Genomic DNA, 26,556 nt, shown 5'->3' with positions numbered 1-26,556 from the left:
TTGCAGAAGACAAAATCAGTGAATGTTAATCACACTAAGTTTAATTCTCCCCTGGTACTGTGCTATGTAAAATTAATGTGTGTCAGTTCCTACCTTTCTGGGTGTTGTCCTGGCCAAAACCTGTCAAGGTAACTCCAGAATGAGTGCTGGCTGCCCCCTCTTGCACATGGCCAGGAACCCCAGATTTCCTTGGGATTTAGCTCCCTGCAGCCCCAGTGGGTGTTCCTCCTTCTCCTGCAGGACTTGTGCTTGTTCTGCCTCTAATCTGGGGCCTGGGCCTTTTAAAGCTAAGCTGGCATTTATGTTCAATTCAAGGTGAGGCTGAGGGTGACTGAGAACTGATTTGCTTAAAATTAAGTTTCACACTCTGGATCTGAAACTCCCATTGCCTGAAGAGACTTTTCCTGTTTCTTCCTGGAAGAAACACAACCCAGATATAAAAGGCAAGAGTTCTTGAAAGCTTTTTCTCTCATCAGTGCTGGGGGGTCTGTGCCTCTGGGAGGTGGCATCTGCTGTGTCCCAAGGCTCCCTCCTCCCTGAGAGTGCTGGCTGTGCTGCAACCATCCTCTGCTACTGCTGCCCAGTGCTAGGAAGGGAGAGCTCCAAAGGAAGTGGGGCTGCTTGGAGCTGTTTAATGGCAATTTCCTTTCTGGTATCAGTTTTGCTTCACTCTAAACCCAGTTCTTGGGTCTGCATCTGAAAACTCTGCAAAGTCTCTCTTGGGATATCCCAGGGGTTCACTGGGGGTTGGTCTGCATGCAGTGAAATGCCCTCATTCAAAGCCAAATAGCTTTTCCTTATCACAAAACAAAGGGATGCAAAGCAGTGCTAGGGATGAATTTTGGTCATTTAACTAATTTTTCATATATTGAAGGTGCTGAAAAACATGTAAGGGAAGGCTTGGGTGCTTGCTGAACCCCCTGGGATACTTCTGGTTACACAGCTACAGTGCTTTGTTTTAAAAAAAATCCAGGTAAATGGTTATGAAATTATCACCTCTTTTAATGACAGCCATTGCAGAAGCAAATCTACCTGCTGAAATGAAATTACAAGCTGCTCAGAAATCTCAGAAAGTACAGAGCTGTACACTCATTGAAAAAAAAAAGGGAGCTGTACCTCTTTTTCAAGGAGGAGAATTTTGCTCTCACTTTGGAAGTGTAAATTGAAATCTGGGGGGTTTTGTTGTTTTGTTTGTGCATAGCCTTTTCTGTATGTTTTTAATCAAATTGGTGTCACCTGAATCACATTATTCATCAAATTGGCCAGAGCATCCCAAAGGAACTGTTGGGCAGCACGAGTCAAGGGCAGCTCCTGTCTCTTGGGTGCCAAATTTGAGAATTGTGTGAGGGCTGTAGCAGTGAGTTGTTCAGGAGAAAGGCTGGTGAGGTACCACAGGAGGATATTTTTATTTACAGCCACAACATCCTGCATGTTTCCAAGCAGGGCAGTTACCAGCTGCTCTCAGGTGGGTTAATGGGACAGAAACCAACAATTTGTGTTGAAAACAGACATTTTTATCACAAACCATGAACTATTTAACACCTCAAACACACCAACCAGGCCAGATTTTATGCTCTAAGACATATAAAAAAACCACCAGTCACAGAGCTGCAATATTATAATTAATGTAGAAAATCATACTGGAATTTAACAATCCACCTAGAGACAATACCAAGGGAAAAAGATGAACTGAGAATATCCTGACGTGCTTTCTAATCTGAAAATAACAAACTACTCTTTAAAATTATGTGATTGGGAATAAATAATTGATTAGTATTGCTTAGCAGTAAGTGCATCTATGGCTTTAATTTCATCCACCTATACAACCTCAATAAAAGCCTCAATTCATGGCTTCTGCTTCTGTATTTTAAAACATTTGGTTATTTAGGTTATTAGTACAATTGTGGTTTAGGGATGAAAAAAGAAATAGGTTGTGAAATAATGTTGTGACTACAAGGAAGCTTTTGTTAATATTGCAAAGAAAAAATAAACCCACAACCCTGGAAGAAAAAGACAGCTTTGATCATCTGAAAAATCAAAAATATCCTTTTGGAACAGGTACCCTGGTAATGATATGCACAGTGTTCACTCACCCAGACCCCTGTGTTGGCTAATATATGGTAATTAAAGCACAAGTTTTTGACAGCTGTGTTGGCAGGGCTGTGGATTTGCTTCTGTGTGAAACTCCTCTGAAGGAAGGCATTTCCATGTAGTTTGGGATTTGAAAAGCAATTCTCCACAGGACGGTGTTATTTCATGTTTTCCTTCCAATTTGGGATGAAAATATTGTCAAAATATTGAGACTGTGCTCAGAGTTAATGAGGGAAAGGTTGTTCCCTGTTTGTTTGTTTGTTTGTTTATCATTCTTCCTCCAGCTGCACTTCTGAGGCTTTCCCAGTGCTTTTCTGTTTGTAGGAGCACCTGTCCCTTCCTTCCCAAAGATGATCCAGGAGGGAGATCCCATAGGAGATTCCCACCCAGTTTTCCTCATGGGGTCACTGGCACTGTTCAGGGATATCCCATAGGAGATTCCCACCCAGTTTTCCTGATGGGGTCACTGGGACTTTTCAGGGATATCCCATAGGAGATTCCCACCCAGTTTTCCTGATGGGGTCACTGGGACTCTTCAGGGATATCCCATAGGAGATTCCCACCCAGTTTTCCTGATGGGGTCACTGGGACTCTTCAGGGATATCCCATAGGAGATTCCCACCCAGTTTTCCTGATGGGGTCACTGGCACTGTTCAGGGAGATCCCATAGGAGATTCCCACCCAGTTTTCCTGATGGGGTCACTGGGACTCTTCAGGGATATCCCATAGGAGATTCCCACCCAGTTTTCCTGATGGGGTCACTGGCACTGTTCAGGGAGATCCCATAGGAGATTCCCACCCAGTTTTCCTGGGACCATTCTGGGTAAATCCTCTCTGTCCCAGCACTGCAGGTCTCACTGATGCTCCTCTCTGCTCACAGCCTGCCCTGGCTGGCCTGGCCCCTTCTGCCCCACTTGTACAAAGGGCTGCAATCACTCTTGTTTTTTCCTAATGCTCACACAGTGGCAGATTTCCTGACAAGGGCTTTACCCAGCTCAGTGCTGTGCATTCAGAGTTGCTTCCTCCCTGAGTGTTGGGAAGAAGTTGTCTTTAGGTGCAGTAACTTTGAAGGCTGATAATTTAAAAGTCCCTAAAATACTTATTTTCCTAAGCTTCAGCTGCAATTTCTAAAATTTAACATAACCAATACATACATTTAAATTTTTAGTAGAGCTTTACTTTGTAACTGCACATTTCTTCATGATCCATTCAGGTTTGTGTTGAAAAGCAATGTGGGACTTCTTGGAGGAGCATAATCCAAACCAGGGAGGGAGGGACCATCTGCCAGCTGATAATTTCCTCCTGTTTCCTCCTCTCTTCACATGCAGGTTGTTTCCTGGAGCTGTCCCACAGCACCATGCTCTGCATCCCTGTTTTGGGGTGGCTGGGCTTGGCTGGGCTTTGGCAGGAGCTCTTCAGAGCCTGGCTTTTGTTGTTGCTTTTTTAACCTGGGCAAGGAACTGGGGGATTTGTTGCATCTCAGGAGTGCCACAAAGCACCTGTAAAACTGTCACACAAAGAGACAAGAAGTCAGCAGGAATTTAATTCATTTCAGGTTTTATAAGACAGACTTGGTCTCTTCATATTTGTATTAATTAAGTTCTTGGGGTAGCTCTGTAACAGCATGGGTGTGATAATATTTTGTACTGGAGGTTGAAATGTTTTGTAGAAAATAATTATGTCACTGTGCCAGGAGACCTTGACCTCAGCATAAGCAGTACAGAGGGGACAGAGCCATAAACAAAGTTCTGGGGCAGGTTAGAGGGCTGTGACTGCTGTCCTGTGCTCTTATTGATGACAAATGTGGCTGACTTTGTGGCAATGCAGAGAGCAGAAGGGACTCAATGCTCTCCAGCTACTTTCAGGTCTGTAGGGTCCTGTCACCTGGCTGAGCTGATGAAAACCCTGCTGTGGCACAGGGATTTTGGGGAGCTGACAATCCCTCCTGCAGTCAGGTCATGGACATATCCCATTGCTAAAAGTGTGGAACGGATTGAGCTAATTGAATTACCAATAAAACTGATGCTGGCTGCTCTGATTTGAGTTTGACCAGGGAAAAGATGAGAACTTGGTTTGAGCTCTCAGAAGGGCTTAGCTCCATAACTGGAGGGATTTTTTTCAGCTGCATGGCAAAACATTCTGTGTATCTGAGAGCAGAGGGAATGTACTAAGAAGGTAAGGAAAGTGCCTGAAAAAATAGGTATTTTAGGTCGTGTGGATTGTGTGCATGGCCTCCCTAAAGCTGCAGGGTCAAATGCTGATAAATGATCTCTCTACACTCAAGAGCCTAAAACAGCATTGCTGGTAATTCTTTGTACAACACAGCTGACAGCAACAAGCTCTGACAGCTCTTGTTATCAACAGCCAAATGAAAAAATCATGCAGCAAGCCTTGCTTGCTGGGGAAAATGGCTTTTTAAAAGTTTTACACAATTTTTGCATCAGCTGAGGTTCCTTTTTTTCAATGAGAAGCTGCATTTCCTCAGGATTAAAAGCTTACTTTGTAATAATCATACATTTTTCATCAGCCTCTCACCACTGGGCACTGAAATATTAAGCAGCTTCAAAACTCCTGGGGAGTACTGTCTGTTTTCTAGTTTCTGCTTTGCCCCCTCCTCTCAGGTCAAGCTCACGTGGCTCTTCCCAGGTGCCTTTCTGCAGCTGTTTAATCCCCAGAAATTTCTGTTACAGCTTGAGAGTCTCTTCAATCTGTTCAACCTTCACCTAGTCCCTGCCTGGATTCATTTCCTCCATGTAAATGTTTTTTTATCTCGGCTGTTCTCAGATTTTATCCAGCCTGATTAGAGATTTCTGAGCATTTCCCAAAGTAGGGGGGGGAGCCTGGACATACAGTTGTTTTAGGAATAGCACAAAATTATAGGGCAATTAGAGGTCAAGCCATCTCCTATAGATTTCCACAGCCTCAGGAATGCTGTTGGTGTTAAGTGAGGTTTTCTGGATGACCAACACCCCCTATTTTCACCTGCCTGCCCCTTGTGGGTGGCTGCAGCATCTTCTGGTCTGAGGTTCTCCCCTGAGTGCAGAGAAACTCAGACCACTGACTTCTTACTCTGCCCTGAGTATAAAACCCTGAGCACTGATTGCTTCTAAAATACTAACAGAGCAATGGAAACCAAGTGGAATTTAAAAAAAATCCCAAATCAAAAACACCACAAAAACCCCTCCACAAACAAAATGAAGTGTGTATGGAGCACTAGCAGTAAAAGTTTATGGTGAGGTTCAGGAGTCCAACATGGATAAACCCAGTTTTATTTGTGTCAGCAAGCCATTTAGTAAAAAAAGATTAATTTAGAATTGTCTGTAGAAAACTCCTCTGCACCGTCTGTGTTGTTTTGGAGTGCCCTTTCCAGCCCATGCACAGGTTATGATCAGCCTGTGATTTCTGAATTGCCTCTCTGGATTTAAGCAGGGCTGGATGTGTTTGGGGTGAGTCAGAGTTACCCTCTGTGTGTTGGTGTGCTTGGGGCTTTTCCTCTGGCAGGAGATGGGAACAGCTCTCCAGTGATCCAGGTGGTTTCAGGAGAGAGTTTATCCAAAAGTCAATAGTAAAGGAGAAGGGAAAGAAGGGCTCCTATCACAGGGAAGATGTCAGGGAATTCTGCACCCCCCTGAGCTGTTTGTGGCAATGAGTGGAGCTGATGGATGCTGTGGAGATGATGGATGGTGTCATGGAAACTTTCACTCCCTGGGAATTTCTCATGTCCCAGTAAAAACACCCACAGCTAATTTAAGCCAGACTTAAATCAATCTTTTACCATCATCATTTGTTTTCAAGAGGGACTGAGCAATTTACTGTCTGTGCTTCCTAACAGCTTCCAAAAATCATTTCAAGTGGAGGACTCAGAGGAACAAATGATGTACCTGCTATAATCCCAGCAAGGCAAAGATCATTTCAATGTGCCTGAGCACATGAGCTGATGGAGCTGGAGCTGGCTGAGGGGTTGGAAGGGCTCTGGTGCTCTCTGTTTTCCTCTGTAGATCTCTGCTCATCTTCACTTTGGTTCTCTGTCCCTGTGCAAAGGGCTGTCTGTGTGCTGTCTCCTGCCCCAGCTCACTGCCCATGGCTCCCACCAGCTCTCAGGAGGGAGAGCAGGACCAAAGAGTGCCTGAAGGATTTGAGGAGGTTAAAAGAGTAGATCAGGGAGGGGAGAGTTACTGTGGGCCATGTGCTGTGCTGAGAGCTCTCAGCAAGAGCTCACATCCTCACAGGACTGCTCATATCTGGGTCATCTCAGACAGTTCCTGGTGCTTTCACTCTTGCCAGAGCATGGATTTCTTCTCTTTTTGCCAAACTGTGCATTGGAAAGGAAGGACCTATCATGTGCTATGTGCACATGTGGGGAGTTGGTCATCCAACTTCCAAAAGTGCAGATTTTTCCAATAGATTTGCTCCTTGGAGCCCTTTTTCAGAGCTTCCCTCTCAAGGATTTGAGTGATGTCACTGATGCTCTCTCTATCTCCCCTTGCTATTTTTTCCCTCCTTGCATAAATTGAATCCAAAAGAATGAAGGAGAGCATGTCACTGACCTGTTTGTTCAGAAACACGTAGATGATGGGGTTGTAGATAGTGCTGCTCTTGGCCAGGATGGCTGGGATGATGCTGGCTGCAGGGGTGATGAGCCCAGGCTGCCCAAAGGTGGCAATGAGTGCCACAGCTGCATAGGGCAGCCAGCAGAGGAGGAAGCACAGCACCATCACCAGCACCATGAGCAGGATGCGCTGCTCCCGGCTCCGGCCCGGCCCCCGCTGGATGCTGCTCACCTGGGGGACAGAGCACAGGTGAGGCAGCAGCACTGCTGGTGTCTTGGGCTCTGATACAGGCTGTGACCAAAAGGCTGTATTCTATCCCCATCTGTTGAGACCAGGTGGGGCAGTGATTCCTTATCTCCATGGGAGATATCCTCTGCTAATGGGCCAGCTGTTAAAACCAGCTGGGGCAGTGACCCTGATCTCCCTGGCACATATTATCTGCTAATGGGCCATCTTTAAACCAGCTGGGCAATCATCTTTACCTTTTCCACAGCCCATCCTCCCTCTAGGAAGATATCATCTGCTGCTGGCCCATTCAGTCCCACTGCATGACTGATAAAATTCCATCATCCCACTGGGAGATGCTCCAGCCAGGGGAGCAGCCAAGCCTTTCCTACCCAGATAAAAACTGAGATTTGGAACAGCAGAGCAGCCTTTTCCACTGGACTCCAGAGGAAAGCCAGACCTTTCCACATCATCCCTGGACCTTCAGAGGAAACTGCACCTTCTCCAGGAGCACTGCTCCAGCTGAACCACATCTGCCACTGCAGGAGGATGCAGCCACCATTGAATGGGACTGTGCCAACACCCTGACTGACTGACAGGTGTCAGCTTGGATTCTGACTCTGTCAGGGCTGGGATTGTTCTTTGTAATACTGCATTTCTATTTTAATTTTTCCTTGTAAAGAACTGTTATTCCTATTTCCATGTCTTTGCCTGAGAGCCTCTTAATTATCAAAATTATAATAATTTGGAGGGAGGGGGTTTACACTGTCCATTTCAAGAAGGGCTCCTGCCTTTATTGGCAGACACCTGTCTTTCAAACCAAGACAGCTGGGGACAGTGATGGTGCCTGTGAGCTCCTGGGGTGGCACTAAGGGCAGGGCTGGCAGTGTCACCTGAACTGCTCTGGCTGGAGAGGAGCTGCCCCATGGGCAGGGCTGGTGTGGTGTGTGCTCAGAGTGTGTCCCTGACAGTTATGCCTTCCTTGGACTCTCTAAAAACAGAGGCCAGACAGAACTAAGGAAATACAAAGCAGTTATATTTATTGAAGGGCCTTCAGGTGCATTTCAGGCAGACAAAGCCCCCCCGCCAAGGGGTACATCCAAACATGGATGACAGGTCACACATTTTCACACTTTGGTAAGTTTGGTCCATTTGCACATTGGGGGTTAATATTCCAATTACAGCTCCAGGTAATGAAGTCATTTACCCCAAGTTTATTCCCCCCAACTCACTTTTGTTTCCATCTCTCAGGGCCTGAGGCAGTGAGGTGTCCTTGATTCCCAGCCTGGAGAGGAATTGTGTCTGACCAAAATGGGAGAGCAGCAGCTCACACTGTGTATGGAGTTTAGAGTTCTACACTAAAGAATTGCAGGATTACAAATGTATGAAAAACATAAAAGCTAAAATCCTAAGGCATCAGCAGGACCAGCAAAAGTGCTCTTCACCAACATTCCTCCTCCAGCTTACTACAAACCCCAGCTTTCACCAGGAGTATCCTGGGCAGGAGGCAAGGAGAAGGAATGTGCCCTGGTGTGACAGCAGCTCCCAGAACCCTGCCTGAGCCCTGCCAGGAGAAATCCAGCAAGGATGAAATGCCCTGCACCCACAGGGCACTGGGGAAATGAAAAATGAACAACAGGGGACTGAACTTCCTTCCCTGAATCCATGGCAAGAGGCAGCACTTGGATTCAGCTGATTTACAGCAGGCTGCTCCTCTGAACTCTCAGCTCTCACACTGCAAGCAAATCATGCTGCACATAAACACTGCTGGCCTGTGCCTCACCTTTGCTTCCTGGTTTTCAGTGTGTTTTGCAAACCAGACCTTTCAGTGACTGCTGTGTAATGCCTGCCCTGAGAAGTGCTGCAGCAAGCACGAGGAGCTAATTACTACAAGCAGTTTTGTGGGGAATCCATTGGGATGTATTTGAGAGCTGGAAGTCACCTTGAGACTAATTAAAGAACCTAACCAAAACTGTTCAAAAAATAGAACATATCTGTAATTGCCTGCTGAGGGGATTCAAATACCAAGTACTTTATTAATATCTTGTTAATGTGCAAATGAAATCTTTTATGACACTTGTCAGTGATTTAAAAGGAAAAAAAAAAGTGGTACTTGCCACTAGGCAAATAAAGTTGTTAATCAAAATATTTCCATTAGTGAGAAGTGAATATTTCACTCTGAGCCACCCACAGGCATCAGTAGCTCAGATTTATTCACAGACATCTCAGACAGAAAACTCACATTTATCTTCTTACATTATATCATGGAGCTGGTAAGAATTTTGTATGGATGTGTAGATTTTTGTATTGTGTAAGAATTTTGTACAGCACATTCCCTGTATGTGGGATGTTTTTAATACCATGCCTTGGTATAAATCTTCACTCAGGCTGTGTGATAAAGTCCAAACAGCTGGATTGGGGTGGAAACAAGGCTGGAGACAAGAGAGGGGCTGCATTTTGTACTTGGGTTTTGAGGCTCCTGATGAGAGGCACTGGAAGGCATCAGCACCAGCTGCAGGGTTCTGTATCCCACACAAACCCCAGTTCCTGGGACCCTCCTGTCCACCCCAAGCCAGGAGACACCTGGGATGGGTGGTGGCTGATGGCTTGCATGTGGAGCACCTCAAGGGAGACCAAAAGCTCCTTTTGGTTCTATTGATTTCCATCAATTTCAGAAAAGGAAACCCAACAACCTCTTCCTTCAGGTAAGGTGAGAGAGGACACGTTTTACTGATGGCTTCTGGATGGAAATCAGGCTGGTGTGAGGCTGGGCAAGGGAGGAGGGCTTTGGAGGGATTTCCCACTGAATAACCTGGGGGCACAGGGAGCTGTGGAATTCTTGGTCTCCCCATCTCTGCAAATCCTGCTGCAGGCTGGCAGGGCTGCACAGGGAGCAGCAGCTGCTTTGGGCCACGGCCTTCATCTTACAGCCAGTGGGGACTTCTGCTGCTGCATGCTCCCTTCTCAGGTGAACTCCACCAGGTCTCACTCTCTTGACTTTCGAAGTGTTTTATCCTTTCCTTAGAAAAAGAGAAGAGCTTGCAGTTTTCAGATTGCTGATACCAGGGAATGGCTTCACTGGTAAACAAGGAAAGGTTTCAATTTCCTTGCCAGCAGCAGGAAATTATTATTTTCATCCTATGAGGCAAGTGTGTTTGGATATCCTCCCACTTCTGTAACTCTCCTTGAAGCATTTTTGCTTTCAACTACAAGGCTCCCCTGGTCAGTCAAGGAAACCTGAGATACTCATATTTGGCACACATGCAGAAAACTTCTGCAAAGCTAAATCAAACCCAGCAACCTTGAAATGTTGCTGCAGGCCATCAGCAGATGGTGGCTTGGCTGTACCAAGTAACTTGGGCTGTGCCTGGCATCAGATCCCCCTCTGGAGGTGGACAGAGCAAAGAGCTGTGAAAATGATACTGAAGAATGGTTCAGGGCTAACAGCAGCAATGCCACTGCAGGAGTTCAGCACAGGGGTGCCCTGACCTCTGTACACTGTCCTTGCTTCTGCTTTGGTCAAAAATCTAAACTTCAATCTGCTGTGCAAGAAATTTGTTTAAAAACTCTCACTGTTTCTGCAGGTTTTGGGATAGAAAGCAGCATGAAAAATGTGCTTTTATATCCTTCATACTTTCCTCACTGGAAATTGAGTCTCTGTTTCTTCTAAAATGATGTTTTAGTTTCCTAAAATTCATTTTGCCTCTGTATCACACCTTCTATGTGTAGAATATGTGGCCCAGTGTACTGAGCTGGAAGCCCTGACCCCATCTCTCTTTCTTCTCTTGCTTGCCATGGGTGTTGATTTTTTATTGGTCAAGTTTCTTTGTGTTTCTTCCTGCAGTGAAGCACCTCAAGGTGGTGATTCAATGTGCAGAAGTGATTAATTTGCCTTTTTAAAAATGTCACTGACCATAATTGGGATTGTACATAGCCATCCTCCCAGTGTAGGAGCAGAAATGCTCAGAGTGTTTGTGTGGTGAGGCACGGGATGTCACAGGCAGAAGGACGTGGATGAGTGGCTAATGCAACAAACAATCAGGACAGGTTTAAAGAGAGGTCATTGTGGACACAGCAAATCCCTGGCTGATATTGCTGACACTGTGCAGAAAGAGCAGAGTCATCACTTTGCTAGGAAAGTAAAAAATGTGTTTTCAGCACAGGGTATGGAAATTGCTCAGTCCCATCCAGGCCTGAGAGCACAGCTGAGCCACCTGGGAGGCTCAGCCAAGTGAAGAACTGAATCTCCAGGGTAATGTGAGAATCCCAGCTGAGTGACTCTGCTTTCTCTTGTCTTTTTGTGAAACCACCATGCTCTTCAGAGCCTGGAGAATTGACAGCAACACTCATGGGGCTAAGAGGATGGTGCCTGAGGAATGTCAGGATAAGGGAGATAAAGGGAAAAATAGCTCAACCAAAGGGTGCTTGTGCTGAACATGCCAGCTGAGCCCTGTGAGCAAAGCAGAGCCAAAAGGGGCAGCACAGGCACTCCTGGGCTCTGGCAGCAGCTGGGCAGCCTCAGGCAGCACTGCATTGTTCATCAGAGGAGCCCAGGAGCTGTGCAATCAGATATACTCAGTTAAGCTCTGCCCTGGAGAATTCATGGCTGGGGCTGTTTGAATCTGCACTGAGGAACCAACCTGTAATCTAATGGAGATGCAATTAAACTGCACAGGATTGAATCAATCTGATTTATTCTGAAGAGGATGTGAGGATTCCTGGTGATCCCTGTCCATCAGTTTATGCCCTGCTTCTAAGAATTGATAAATGTAGGAAGCTAAATTGGATGCTTCAGGGGAAGCCCTCAACCCTTCAGGGCTGGGATTAGATGATCTTTAAGTTCCCTTCAAACCCAACACAACCCATTCTATGGTTCTATGATTATTGAGAATTTCCTTGAAGTTCTGAAACAGTGGGGCAGTCATTCAGTGCTGGTTTAATGATCTGCCCTAATACTAATTAAAAAGAAAAGTTTTGCTTGGAGGGGAAATAAATGGCTGACACTCACATAGAGAAATGTTGCAAGAACAAGTTAGATTTTATTTTTAAGGAAGATTTCTCTAACCCTCCTAACAGTCAAACCTTTGAATTGTGCTTTAAAGCCTCTAAATACAATCATAAAAGCCAGAAGCTGGTTACCTACATCCACAGTGAAGCACTGGCTTTCTTAAAATCTCACCCATTCAGCACCCTGCCATGAGAATTTCTGCTCTCTGTGTGTTTTACTGCTTGTCTGTGAGAGGAGAGCTCTGTTCCTGACACACCAGGGGCTTTTACCCCACAAAACAGTGAGGGAACAGCCTTGAGCAGTCTGCAGGACAGCACAGGGCCAGATGGGGAGGGGCAGAGCTGGAGACTCAAAACGACAGGAGGCAAAGAGCAGCTTCACTGCTGGTTTCTCACTTGGAGACTCCTGCCTCCCAGGTCCCCAGAGTGCTGATTGCCTGCACTAGACCTGGAAAACTGACATTTAACGAGGCTTGGCTTCATCACTGATCACAAAAACCTGAATTCCTTTGTCTGAGTGAAAGACAAAGCTTTTGTGGTGCCCTTTGTGCAGCAAAGCCTGCAACTGAGCCCTGTCCCTGCTGGGTGGGACTCAGGTATTTCCTGTATGAGAGAGGACAATTAGAAACCCTTCTGAGATAGATATATATAGAGATATATAATGTTTTTCTGCATGCTTTGGGGGAAATGAGGGAATGTGAGGTGGGAGTCATGTTTTGTAAAAGATGTGAAATGGAAAGGGTTTTTCAGTCCTCTGAAAGTCACAGAAAATGCAGCACCTTTTTCTGCAGGGGCAGCAGAGCTTCCTGCTCTGAAACTGGGGGCTCTGATAGCCCCAGCTGCACACCCAGCAAAGCTGAGCTGGTGGGGCAGAGAGGAGAGGGAAACTGATTTTAAATAGTGGGTATTAGTTTCAAGAATAATTCCCACAATTATTCTCAAGGTTGGGAATCCTTCCTGAGGATTTCCAGGGCAGAAGCAAGGCAGTCTGGGCTGTGGAGAGCCTTGCACCTTCCTTCCACAACCACAGCATTCCTGATTCTTGGTTTCTTGCCTGGGACTAAATGTGTTTTTGTGGAAAATGGAGCACCTTATGCACAGGAAGGAATAAAACATCTGTAAGAAATTGCTTTTGGCTCCAGCTGCTGAATAATTTCACCAGCATTCCATCCTTCTTTTGCAGAAGGTGTTGGGCTGAGGGAGCAGGTCTCAGCTTGGTTTCACTGAGGATTCTGGGCTGCCCTGCACTGCCCTGTGCCACTCCTTGCCCAAGCAGAGATCCAAGAGCAGCACAGCTGAGAGATGCCCCCTCTCTCCTGAGGGCATGTGGGAAGGCAGAGAAACCCTCAGCCACATCAGTACATCTGTATCACTCAAGCTTGACACAGCCCACATAAATTATTGATTGCTCTAGTCCAACATTTCCTTTCCCCTGCATGTTTCCTGTGCTGTTTTACCTTTTTCTCCCTCAGTTATTGACACAGTTTTGGTTGCCCTGAGCATCTCCTTGCTTTTGGAACACCATGGAGACCTCACCTCACTTGGCTGTGCCAGGGAAAGGGAACCAGATGACAAATGTGACCATTCATGATGTACAAAACCTGCTCCAAATCCCACTGATGCTTATGCCTCAGCTTCAAACCTAAACACAGGGTGTGCTTGTGTACCTTAATGAGTTGGGTTTGCACCAAAATATCCCAAGTTTGCCTGCTCATCCAAGGAGGACACCCACTGGTTTGGTGGGTCCAAACAAAACTTGTGACCCCCAGGCTGTGCTCCTGGTGCTGCCCAGCACTAGGGCTGGGTGAAGATTTGCCCCTGCAGATAATCTTTCCTGTTCCTGTAAATGAGGGCTGAGGAACAATCTCCTGTGGTTAAGTGAGTTAACGAGAATGTTACAGTGGAAATTTGGCTAGGAGCACTTGGAGCTGGCTGTGAGCAAAGGAAGGTGTCAGGCTGGCAGGGATCACACAGCCCATGCAGGGATATCAGCTACTGCTGGCAGCTGCTGTTTCCAGCCCTGCAGAGCTTGTAGGGAGGTGAGAGGAGACAGAGAAGAAATCCACTCCCCTCTGCTGTGCTGATGTCTTTCACCTCTGCTGTGCTGATGTCTTTCACCTCTGCAGCAGTAATTTTTCTCATTTCTGAGAGGGCTTGGAAGGTGCTAAAGGAGTCAGTGAGGGCCTTGTGGTGTGCAAGGGAGGAGCTCTCTGGCTCAGATGTCCTTTGAAGTGCTCACAGCATTCTCTCACACCCACCTCTGTCCTCTCAAGGGTGAACCACATGATTTAAGATCAAAATTTAAATCTCAATGCAGTCCCTCTATTGCTATTATAAACAAGGAAGGCTGTAAGGAGAGGTCTTAAAGGGGTTAATTTTTAAATTGAAATATTAAAATAATTCATCCTGGTGGTTGTTTCAAAGGTTGGAGCAGCAAGTGTGGGCATGCTGTTTCTAAGTGTGGCCTCATTCCTCTCAGTCCCTGAGTTCTCTGTAACACAGCCAGGGTGCTCCAGGCTTGGGGGCTTCCTGAGCAGGGATGTCCTTTGGAGCTGGGGATCTGCACAGCCCACCTGTCAGTGAGAATGGTTATTAAAACATCTCAGCTCACACTGGTTTGGTTCCCCCCTTCTGCACCTTGCACTGATCCTTTAATCAGTAATGACTGTGGTGAGTGTGTGTTCTCCTCACTGACAGTGGAGCTGTTCTCAGTGATACCTGTGGTACAGGATGCAGTGCCAGGAAGGAGTGGAGGTGTTCTCAGTGTTGTCTGTGGTACAGGATGCAGTGCCAGGAAGGAGTGGAGGTGTTCTCAGTGATACCTGTGGTACAGGATGCAGTGCCAGGAAGGAGTGGAGGTGGTCTCAGTGATACCTGTGGTACAGGATGCAGTGCCAGGAAGGAGTGGAGCTGTTCTCAGTGTTGTCTGTGGTACAGGATGCAGTGCCAGGAAGGAGTGGAGCTGTTCTCAGTGGTACCTGTGGTACAGAATGCAGTGCCAGGAAGGAGTGGAGGTGTTCTCAGTGATACCTGTGGTACAGGATGCAGTGCCAGGAAGGAGTGGAGCTGTTCTCAGTGTTGTCTGTGGTACAGGATGCAGTGCCAGGAAGGAGTGGAGCTGTTCTCAGTGGTACCTGTGGTACAGAATGCAGTGCCAGGAAGGAGTGGAGGTGGTCTCAGTGGTACCTGTGGTACACAATTGTGGGATACTGGTGAAAGCCAGGGAAAGGAGCAGCTTGGATTTTCTCAGGCTGCTCAAGGAAGATGTAAGAGAAAGAATTATAACAATGATTATGCACCTGCAGGATATGTGACAGATGTGATGTTTTGGTGAAAGCAAGTTTACCAGGGTTGTCACCTTTCCTGCACCAGTGAAATTATTTCTGTCCTTGCTTCCAGAGCTACTCTATAGAAGTGTGGTTTGTTTCTTTAATGAAAGGGGTTTTTATTTCTCTTCTGCATGAAGAAAGTCTTGTTGCTTTATTATTTTCTCAGCTCACCTGGCCCAATAGCAGCACACAATGGAGTTCCAGAAAAGCCAGGGGAGGAGGGAATGTGTTCTCTGGGAGGAGGGCAGTGAATCCAGCCTGCAGGACACAGCTGCTCCCTGCCCTAAGGGACAGAGCTCTGCAAGGCTCTGCTTCCCTCACTGCACTTCTGAGCTTTGGAAGCACCTGAGGAAAAATCTTTGAGCTACAGGAGAAAAAAAAATCACAGCTGCTTTGTTTCCAACTAGAAAAATCCTTAATGTGTTCATCAGGTCAGTGGCTGCTGCTGGACAAATGATGCTGTGGCACACCCAGCACGAGGTGTCTCCCCTGCAGCTCTCTGGAGACGCTGAGGACAGGCAGTGCCCCTCTTTAGGCAGATCCTGCAGGGAATCACAGGATCCCAAAGTGGGGAGGCTTTCCTGTTGCTCCAGAGCCAGCACCTGGGCTCTGACCCTCCTTGCACATGTGCTTTGTGTTCACATGATGCCTTAGGACTATAGCTTTTCTATTTTTCATATATTTGTAATCCTTTGCAATTCTTTAGTGTATAACTCTAAACTCCATATACAGTGATATTCATATCCATATTCAGAGCTGCTGCTTTCCCAGTTTGGTCAGACACAATTCCCCTCCAGACCTGGGAATCAAGGACACCTCACTGTCTCGGGCCATGAGAGATGGAAAGAAAAGTGAGTTGGGGGAGCAAACCTGGGATAAATGACTTCATTACCTGAAGCTGTAACTGGAAAATTAACCCCCAATTTGCAAATAGACCAAACTTATAAAAATGTGAAAATGTATGACCTGACATCCATTTTTGGGTGTAGCTGCTGGGGGGACTTTGTCTGCCTGAAATGCACCTGAAGGCCCTTCAATAAATATAACTGCTTTTTATCCCCTTAGTTTTGCCTGGCCTCTGTTTTTAGGGAGTCCCAGGAAGGCATCACTCTTAGGTGTCAGATCTTCCACTGCCCACAGCAGAAGGAGAGGGGAGCCTGCAGCAGAGACAAGGAACCACAGCTGGGATGAGGAACCATGCAGAGCATCTGGAATGGGCAGAGCTCCTGCTGCTGTCTGAGTGGGGAAATACAGAAACATCCCTCTGCATTTTCACTGGGATTGAGCTCTATTGAAGCCAGGAAAGCCAATTCCTTGGTTATCCCTCTTCCATCACTGACCTGCATGGTTTCTGCAGCTCCTCTGGGCTCAGCTGTCTCAAGACTGATTTTCTCTTCCCTGGTTTGAGGTGTTCCAGTGCTGAAGCTGCCCTGATTTCTACCTTTGGGAATGTCTCTGTCTCACCTGCCCAGCTCAGCCTCAGTTTATTGTGGCTATTCATACTGTCAGATTAATGCTGAAGGAGCAGTGTGATCACCCTTTCCCCTTCCTGCCAGTGGAAGGGAATTGCTGGAAAACAGAGCTGTTCTCCCCCAGTTTCTCCTGCCCAAAGCTTTAGAAATTATCATAATTGTCATAATGAAATTAACATGTAACACCTCAAATGCCTCCTTGCTGCACTTTCTTCTTTTTCATAACACTTGAGGGTCCAAGGGGCAGAGAGCTGACTGAAACCATGCCAAGGTGTTGGCTTTTCCTGCCTTGCCTGTGATTACTGCTCAAGGTAGGTTTACCCTGGTGTGACTCAAGCCAGGGCAGCAGTCTGTGCAGAAATGCAGAATATTGAGCCTTGCTCTGATCTGCCTGGATGAACACTGGTCAGTAGTCTGAAGGCAGGCCCTCAGATGATAGAAGAGTAAGTTGTCTGTGAATTAAAGGGGAAAGAAACCCCAAGCACACTGTAATACAGAGACACAAAAGCTGGGATTGATTATATTTGCATCGTTGCAAGTCATGTGAGAGGACTCAGCCAAGCTCATCAATGACTCCAACTAATGACTTTCTAACCCCTGTGCTCACAAAATGATTTATCTGTTTCCAGCAAGCATTATAAGGCTGCATGGGCTGACTACAGTTCCAGACCCTGGTAGCAGAATGGTGTCTCCTGCAGGAGTCATGGATTTGCCTGTGTGCTGCTTTCAGTGAGCTGGCTGTTTCCAGCTGGGATCTGGGATGCAGATCATGTTTGCCCAGGGGGTTTGCCCAGGCCTTTGTGGGCACCTTCACACAGCACACCTGGAGCCAGGGAGATCCTTTATTCTTCAGGACATCCCCGAGCTCGGGGTGAACCCAGTGCTGGCCACCGAGTCCTGCTACCAGAATAAATCCTAAAAACTGGTTTTGGCACCCCACTGATTGTTTGCATGGCCAAAGCTGTCTTTGAGGGTCCACATGCACAGTTCCTGCTGGCTGGAGGGGTTTTGCAGGAGTTACAGACACAACCAGGCTTTTCCAGGCAGCCTTGAAAGGCTTTGGAAGAGGAGGAGTGCAGCTTCCCTGCACATCCCAGAGGGTTTGTCCTGCTGCAAGCAGCCCTGACCAGGTCACCCTGACAGCCTCTGCCCCTCTGTGGCTGCCAGGCCCTGCTAGGGCAGTGGCTCTGCAGAGGGAGAGGCAGATTTGCTGTTCTGCTTCTCACAGCTTGCTCAGCCTGGCTGCCAGCTGCCTCCCAGGCTCTGCTTCACTTCTGTCACTTCCAAACCTTTGTGAATTCTGTCATCCCCCCCAAGTGATCCGAGCTGAGGGGTTACAGCTTCTGTGCTGTGGGATGGAGCATGGATGCTGGCAGCTCCTCTGGAGCTGCACACTCAGCTGTAGGGGCAGTACCACTCTCCAGGCTCTGCTAACAAAACCAAGGCATCTAAACATCCCTGCTCTCTGCAGCAGCCCCAGCTGGCAGATTCCTGCCTTTCAGGAATGGGCTGGACATGGGGGGCACAGCCACTCCTGCCATCCCCTGGGCCTGTGGTGGAGCCAAGGAAAAGAGATGAACCCTCTGGCCCAGCTGTCTGCAGGGCACACCTGCATCCTGCTCCTGCTTCCCTTCTTTTTGCTTCTGCCTGGGCCCTGCACAGTCCTTCACAGGAGAGCTATGAAACCTGTATCAAAGCAGAAAGACTTCTCAGAAATGAGATAACTAACACTGAAGCTTGGTGTGATTGGAAACCTAGATAGCCCTCATTTTCTAATGGTTGTTCTCATAATTCAGATTTCTTGTGGACAGTGCTGTAATACATCCTGTGCTATTCATTTTAAAAGGCTCAGAGCAAACCCTTCCCTCTGCCATTCCCTGCCAGCCCCAAACAAGACACAGGAGGAAAAACAGATCTGCTCTTAGTGGTGAAAATTTTCTTCAAGTTCAAGGAAACTGTGACCTTGAAACAATCCAGTGGGAATGGGAGGCTGGACCTATTTCCAGGAGTTGAAACATCCCTGCATATCTCCTGTGATGGCAATCAGAAATCAGAGCAGGAAAACACAAATGTCAAGCGAAAGGAGAGAGTTTTTCATGCCTGGCTGAAACCAAACACCCTGATCTCCCAGCACAGTTTTACTCCTGTAAGTGGTGCAGATAATCTCAGTTACAGGCAGGAGCAGAAAGTACCATTAAAGGCTTACAGTGTTGCCTATAATTTAGGATCCACTAAAAGCACAAACATCTGCTGTTCAATTTCTTAAATATTAAGCTGGCATGTGAAGCTCATTTTGCCCATTTTTTTTTCTTTCTCTCTTTCACACACCAGGGATTTTGCTGCTTCTGCACCTTGCTGCCCTGGGGGATCCTGGGCAGCAGCAGAAGCAGCTGGGAGCAGCCTGGGTCAGGAATGGGGATGGGAGGCAGGAGAGAGGCTCTGCCCCTGCACCTCCCCTCCCTCCTGGCTTCCCAAACCAGCCCAGCTGCATCCACAGGACCATCCAGTTCTGACTTTCCCTCTTTGTGGAAAATCCCCGTTCCTGAAAGGATAATTTAGATGCAGACAGAACAGTTTTTGTATTCTTTTGCCATGTTTTGGAGTTTCTGCAGGACCAGAGAGCACAGGAGAGACAGCTCCTGACCTGTAGAGTTGTCACCCATCTGAGAGGGGGGTGACAGCCCCTGCACCACCCTGTCCCTCTGCCATGGCCCTGTGGTCCCTGTGGAGCAGTTCCCTTCACTGAGGGGATCCCATTCTCCCTGCACTCACACAGGGCTCTGCTGGAGCTGCTGAGCTCTGCTGCTGCCTGAGCTGCTGCTGGAGCTCACCTGGTCATGGCCACAGCTGTCCTGAGGTCAGACAACTCTGCTGAGCCCAATGCAGCACTTTGTGTGATGGCTGCATCAGGGGCAAGAGTATTTCATGTGAAAACTTCCACCCTTCAGTGCTGCTGCACAGGTCAGCTCAGCAGAAATCAAGGTTCTGTTGGCACTGGAGAGGGCAGAGATTGTCCAGGCTGTGGGGATCACTCTGACACATCAGACAGCACAGCCTTTGACAGCAGAGCAGGGTTGTTGCTGTTTCTTGCCCTTGGAGGAACTTTGGAGAAGAGGAGCCTCTCTTGCAGGCAGGACCTGCTCCAGCCCCACCTGCTGTGAATACTTTGCACCAAGCAGCACCTCTAAAACAGCATTTTTAGCTTTAAAAGATGGGAAACACTGAAATCCAGCTCTTGCCTGCACTCAGGAGACAGTCCATGGTGGGGCAGGACAAGCAGCTGCTCCCACCAAAGGGTGACTGGGGAGGCCTGAGCTGCCTTTTGTGGGGAATTAATTTGTAACAAGGCAATGGGCTGGGGGGTGTATGAGGATTAATTTAAACATCCCCACTGATTAAATTTGCTTTTGCCCAAAGTCCCTGAGCAGCACTAAGCTTAAATTAATTTTTTACATGTGCAAAGGTGGCTCACAGAGTGATCTTTATCTAATTCCCACATCTTTCAGGGGGTCACTGCTGGAGGTGAGCCCAAGGTCCGGTCACACTGATGGAGCTGGGAGGGCTCCCAGGGGGCAGGGACTCAGTGTGGAGGTGTTTAGGGGGTGAATGAGCCCTTTGTGCTGGGAGAGAGTCCTTCCTGTGCACAAGGAAAGGCTCCCATGCTCACCAGTCTCTGCCAGCATCTCCATGCCACGAGCAGCCAGTGCTGCCCCACCACTCCCCAGGACTCGAGGCTGAAGGCAGATGCTCTGCACACAGGAGGAGAAACCTCTGCACTGGCATTTCCTGGTGGTGCTGCCCTGATGGTGTTTGGTACATCACACAATGTTCCACTGGGGTAGTGATATTTACAGCTAACATTCCTTATCTTGGCAAAAGGATCTCATGGTCATTCATGGACTGGCTTTGCTTTGTGTCCAGGGTTATCTGCTTGGGGTCTGCCTCACAGTTTGTTAAGTTACATCTTCCTGCTTTGCCTGATCCCACCAGCAGCTTGGTTATATGTGGCTATTTTCTTAGCAGCCTTTTTTTGCAGGGTTCACTTTTCTGAGCAGAGAAGCACTGATCTTCAGAAATCACAGCTCACACACTCTCCACCAACCCTGCAGCTGCTGATAATGCTCAGCTCTCCATAGCATGCCTGCAGATTTGAATCCTAGAACCAATCTCATCAAGATAGGTAAATCTTTCCTAGTTTTAATTAGGGTATTTAATATGGTGAATTATCTAGAGTGCTTTGACAAACTTCCCTCATTTGTGATGCTGTCACAGAAACCCCTGATGCCTTAGGATTTTAGATTTTGTATTTTTCAAGTCCTGTAGTGCTTTAGGGTGTAACTCTAATATTCCATAGCCTGCCAGCTGCTGTTCTCCCATTTTATTCAGACAAAACAATCCTTCTAGGTCTGCAAGTCAAGGACACCTCACTGTCTCAGCCCCTGAAAAGTACAAACAAAAGTGAATTGGGGGGAGGCAGACTGGGTGACTTCACTACCTGAAGCTGTAATTGGAGGATTAACCCCTGATATGTAAAATAGACCAAACTTATATCTGTCTGAAAAACTCATGACCATTGTCCATTCTGAGTGCAGCCTCTGAGGCTTCTGACTGCCCCAGGTGTATCTATTGAAGGCCTTTAATAAATCCCCACTTTATTCTCTTAACCTTGTCTGGGTACCACCCCAAGCATCACCTCCAGCTGCACACACCTGAGCTGGCTTTGAAAGCCCTGGCAGACTGGAGCCTGTCCCCAGGACAGTCACAGGAGAGGTTTCCAGGGCTGGCAGCACACCAGAGAGCAGAGGAGTCCTAGAGGTGGCAGATGGTGGCCATGGGCTCTGCCTGCTTTGGGGTCCCAGCCAAAAGGCAGCTGAGGAATGGACTCACCTGTCTGACAGCACAGAGCAGCTTCCCATAGGAATAGACAATGATGGCAAAGGGGATCACAAGGCAAAAGATGAAAAGACAGATGATGTAGGAGGCATTGTTGGCATCCTTGGAATGCCAGTTCACAGAGCAGGTTATCCCTGGTCCTTCTGGCCCATAGCTGCTCCAGCCAAAAAGCGGGGGAAGGGTCCAGAGCAAGGAGTATGTCCAGGAGAGGATGATGCCAGCCCATGTTTTCCTGTAGTTGGTGGTGTCAGGCTCTGCTGTCCTCGTCATGGTGCAGTAACGCTCGTACGAAAGCACAGCCAGGGAGATGAGAGAGATGATGCCTGTATCAAACCAGACACTTATCAGCAAAAAATGAACAGAGGAAGGCTTTGCTCTGTGTCCTCCAAACTGTTTCAAGCTGTGGATGAGACTGATGGTGCTGGCTTTGCAAACAAGGTGGGCAAGGACTGGAGGTGTCCCCCTAAGAGTGAGAGGTGCTGAGAGCCTGACTCCACTCACCGAAAGCTGGGGTGCTTAAACATGTGCCCAGCCACACCCAGTCAGTTATAAATGTTATTCAGTATTTATTCAAATGTTATCAATAATTAAGCACAACTGTCTGAATGGATACATGTGTGTGTGTGAGAGACCTGCAGCAAAATCCTGGCTTCTACTCAGATTTGGTTCTTGCTGCACCTGTAAAATTCCAGATTAATATCCAGATTTGCCCAGATTATGGGGCTGATCTGGTGTTCCTCTGCCAGCTCTGAAGTGCAGCCTTCTGAACCCTTCTTGGGGAAGTGCAGCCCCACAGGTTTTTCAGATGGATTTCATGCTCTGCATAATGAAGAGCTGTAGATTAAACCCATGTCCTGAAGCCCCCTGTGCCAGCAAGTGTCCCCATGTGCCCCCTCAGGGGGACAGGCAGCAAAGAGCCTTTGCAGAGACAGTTATGGGTCTCCTGCAATTGGGGTACAGCCAGCAGAACCCAAAGGGACAATAAAACCACCAGCAGCAAGCCAAAGGCTTCTTCTGCATGCAGAAATGCTGGAGGGGAGGTGATTTCTAAAGCTGATGTAAGAGTTTGCAATTTCCCTCCACACACTGCATTTCCCTTCCAGGCTGCACTGTGGAAGCCATGCTGGCAGGTACCAGGGAATATTGCAGGATGCTGACACACTCTTGCTAAACCTCCCTGGCCAAGGTTTTACATGCACAAATTTGGCTTGTTACCCTGTAAAACTCCATGAGGGAAAGAGATGGCAGCAAACATCCAAACTGCAGCTGCTGCAAGTATCTCTTCAGGGTGTGCATGAGCAGTGTGTCTGTGTGGCTGTGTGGAGCCTGGGTGCACACAAGTGTCTGTGTGGAGCCTGGGTGACAGGCTGAGCTGTGCTCCGGGGTAGTTCAGGTCTGCACTGATGGGCAGAGGGATGCTCTGCTGGTAAAGCCTTGCTCCATGTGAATGCTGGCTGGGGGAGAGCCCCACAGCTGTGTGAGTGTCTGAAGGACGGACTGGGAGAGATTCCAACACCGGGAAGCTTGAAGGCACGAGCTATTGTTATGTATAACATGATATTGTTATGTATAACGTGATATTGTTATGTATAACATGATATTGTTATGTATAACATAACATTGTACCTGCTGTGCCCCTGAGTGCCCGGCTGGCAGGTGAGGACACGTCTGGGGAAAGGCACAGGTACACAGGGCTGCTCCTCCCTGCCATGCTGCCCTGCCCAGGGCTGCCCATTCCCGCACTGGGATCTGGGGTCAGGGCTGGAAGCCTCCAGAATTCCGGGAGATAGCGGCTGTGCAGGCTGTGGCACCCAGGGACAGGGTTCGGTCAGTGCTGCCTTAGCAATTGAACTCCATGAGCTTAAAGGTCCTTTCTAACCTAAGCGAGGCTGGTTCTCTGCTCCGTTTGCATCCCTTAAACTTTGTAGATCTCTTCTTTCCGCAGCCGCTGCAAACGCGCCGTGGAGCCTGAATAACTCACACTTGGGTCTGCCTGGGGGCTCCGGGGCTTTTTCTAGCATGCAGCCACTGAAACTGGGAGATTTTCAGCCCAGCCCTGTGTCCCTGGCCGGAGCAGAGTGTCCCCTGCTCAGGCACAGCCCGAGTTCATCGCGCCCGCCCCTCCCGCTCCTGCCCCGGACACGCTCCCGGCGCGGCTGTGGGGCTGTGCGGGGGGATGTGGGGCTGTGCTGTGCTGTGCTGTGGGGCTGTGCTGGGGCTGTGCTGGGGCTGTGGGGCTGCCCGTGCCCTCCGCTGCCCTCCCGTCCCGTTCTTTCCCCGAAGTTCCCGGGGTTGTCCCGTCCCGTCCCATCCCGGATCTTCCAAGGCTGTCCCATTCACTTCCCGGAGCTGTCCCGTCCCATTACCTCCCGGATCTCCCGAATCTGTCCCGTCCCGTTCCCTCCCGTTCCCTCCCGGGGCTGTCCCGTCCCATTCCCTCCCGGATCTCCCGAGCCTGTCCCGTCCCATTCCCTCCCGAATCTCCCGGATCTGTCCCGTCCCATTCCCTCCCTGATCTCCCGGTTCTGTCCTGTCCCGTTCCCTCCCGGCTCTGTCCCGTCCCGTTCCCTCCCGTTCCCTCCCAAGTCTGTCCCGTCCCGTTCCCTCCTGTTCCCTCCCGGCTCTGTCCCGTCCCCTCCCAGGCTCGCACCGCGCCCCGCACCCCGCGATGCTCCCCCCGCACCCCGCGATGCTCCCTCGCACCCCGCGGTCCCTCCCGGCCCGGGCGGGTCCCACTCACCGCAGAGGGCGGTGGCGAAGCCGTGCCAGGCGCAGGCGGCCCCGGGAGCGGCGCTGGTCCCCGCGGCCAGCCCGAGCGGCGTGCCCAGCGCGCAGCCCAGCAGGTCGCTGAGCGCGATGTTGAGCAGCAGCAGGTTGATGGGCGAGCGCAGCGCCGGGAAGCGCCAGAAGAGCAGCAGCACCAGCAGGTTGCTGCAGAAGCCCAGGCTGCCCAGGGCGCCCAGGCACACGGCGGCCGCCAGCCTCCCCGCGGGGCTCAGGCAGCGCTCGGGCTCGTCCCCGCAGGCGGCGGCAACGGGGGCTCGCATCCCGGAGCTGGGTGGCCCGGACCGCGGGCACTGCGGGCACTGCGGGGACAGCGGGGACAGCGGGGACAGAGGGGACAGAGGGGACAGAGGGGACAGCGGCACAGGCTCCGCGCTCCGCCCCGCTCCGCTCCGCTCCCCCCGCAGCGCAGGTGAGCGGCAGCGCCGAGCCCCGCGCCCCCGGAGGGTCCCGGACCCCGCACGGGCTCGGGCAGGGCTGCAGGAGCTCGCTGTGCGGCTGATGGTATCGGTAAATCCGGACCAGAACCGCCCGGGCAGGGCTGCAGGAGCTCGCTGTGCAGCTGATGGTATCGGTAAATCCGGACCAGAACCGCCCGGGCAGGGCTGCAGGAGCTCGCTGTGCGGCTGATGGTATCGGTAAATCCGGACCAGAACCGCCCGGGCAGGGCTGCAGGAGCTCGCTGTGCGGCTGATGGTATCGGTAAATCCGGACCAGAACCGCCCGGGCAGGGCTGCAGGAGCTCGCTGTGCGGGTGAGGGTATCGGTAAATCCGGACCAGAACCGCCCGGGCAGGGCTGCAGGAGCTCGCTGTGCGGGTGAGGGTATCGGTAAATCCGGACCAGAACCGCCCGGGCAGGGCTGCAGGAGCTCGCTGTGCGGCTGATGGTATCGGTAAATCCGGACCAGAACCCCCCAGCGCTGTGCGAGGCTCAGCTCGGCCGGCAGAGCTCTCGGAGTGAAGCTGCGAACAGCACGGGCTGACCCAGCTTTCCTAGGGAGCACGAAAGGTGAAGCTTGAGCGGCCGAGCAGCTACAGAATAATGGATTTCGTTCTGGTCATATCCCACCCTTCAGCAAGGAGAGCACTCCCAGACATTTTCATGTTTTGTTGTGCTGACCTAGAGGGGGAAAAACACCCCCATTCTTCTACTCACAAGGGAATTTTTCTGTGTGTTTGCAAATAAAAAGTAAATTTGTCTAATTTCCTGCAGCTTGGTTGCCGTGAGCAGTTAGTACTGGAGAGTGTGAAGCCTGATATCGCTCCTCTTTTTGTTATCTTTTTATCAGTTTACTACGGGGAGTTGTTTATACAGTTCAGAGTACTTCTGCTTGTAATGACCTTTAAGTTGTTTTTTTGGGGTTTTTTTTGGGGTTTTTTTTGGGGGTTTTTTTGGGTTTTTTTTGCGGGGGGGGGGTTGGGTTGGGTTGATTTTTTTATTGGTTTTTTGGTAGGTTTTTTGGTTTTTGTTTTTTTTTTTTTGGTTTTTTTTTTTTTTAAAAACCAAACCACTGCACGCTGGCAAAGCTGTCTGCTTCTTGCCTTCCCTCTGGGCTGCTCAGGGGATGGTGGGTTAGGGATGGTCCACATGATGCTGTTATCTATCAGCATTTCTGAAGATCACAAATGTAACTGGGCAGGCAGCACAAGAGGGTCAGACACCTGAAATTCTACATTTAAATAAGGACGGGTAACTGACACTTCACCCACCTCTGGAAGTGCTCTTCAATGTTTTTCATGGAGTGATGAGCCCAGAAGTGGATTTGAAATGCACCCATCCAGGTAGTTTTTAATGCAGTGAGGAATGTCCAAGTTGTGGGGCTGCCAGTTTTTCCAGGAGAGTGCTGTGGGGCGTTTCAGACCATTTACCGAAAAAAATTATCAGAAGGTCGTTTTGATAATGCAAAATGGGTTTGATCTGACTGTGTCATTTCACCGGGAAAATCATTTCATTTACTATTTGCTGTGGCAAAAGGACTTGCCGACTCATTTGGGGGAGAGGTGCTACAGTGCAGAACGTCTGTCTCCTTGATCATCTGGGAACTTGGCTGGAATTGCAAAGCTGCTGGGGAAAAAAAAAAAAAAAAAAAAAAAAAAAAAAAAAGGAATTACCTAAACCCGAATGTGGAATACGAAGCGATTTCGCTGCGTTTCCCTCAATTTTAGCAACGGCCACAAGATGGCACAGGGCAGCTCCGAGCAGA

At 49.0% G+C, this 26,556-nt stretch overlaps 1 protein-coding gene across 1 annotated transcript; it reads right to left on the bottom strand.

Moving 5' to 3' along the window:
- Positions 1-1,587: 1,587 nt before the first annotated feature.
- Positions 1,588-24,724, bottom strand: LOC130256723 (opsin-3-like). The gene is made up of 4 exons (XM_056498597.1): positions 24,308-24,724; positions 21,562-21,890; positions 6,639-6,872; positions 1,588-3,598 (listed from the first exon to the last, which is right to left on the bottom strand). The coding sequence occupies exons 1-4, from the start codon at positions 24,612-24,614 to the stop codon at positions 3,410-3,412; spliced, it is 1,059 nt and encodes a 352-aa protein (XP_056354572.1). The 5' UTR covers positions 24,615-24,724; the 3' UTR covers positions 1,588-3,409.
- Between the last annotated feature and the right edge of the window lie 1,832 nt (positions 24,725-26,556).

The sequence above is a fragment of the Oenanthe melanoleuca genome, chromosome 9 (assembly GCF_029582105.1).
Source record: "Oenanthe melanoleuca isolate GR-GAL-2019-014 chromosome 9, OMel1.0, whole genome shotgun sequence".
Lineage (NCBI taxonomy): Eukaryota > Metazoa > Chordata > Aves > Passeriformes > Muscicapidae > Oenanthe > Oenanthe melanoleuca.
Note: the sequence above shows the minus strand (reverse complement) of the source record. Positions and strands in the feature narration are given on the sequence as shown.

Coding starts and splice junctions, on each gene's coding strand:
- LOC130256723 (XM_056498597.1), bottom strand. CDS start 24,614: ATGCGAGCCCCCGTTGCCGCCGCCTGCGGGGACGAGCCCGAGCGCTGC. Junction 21,891..24,307: donor CTTCGCCACCGCCCTCTGCG/GTGAGTGGGACC, acceptor GGTTTGATACAG/GCATCATCTCTCTCATCTCC. Junction 3,599..6,638: donor ACGTGTTTCTGAACAAACAG/GTCAGTGACATG, acceptor TTTGTGTGACAG/TTTTACAGGTGCTTTGTGGC.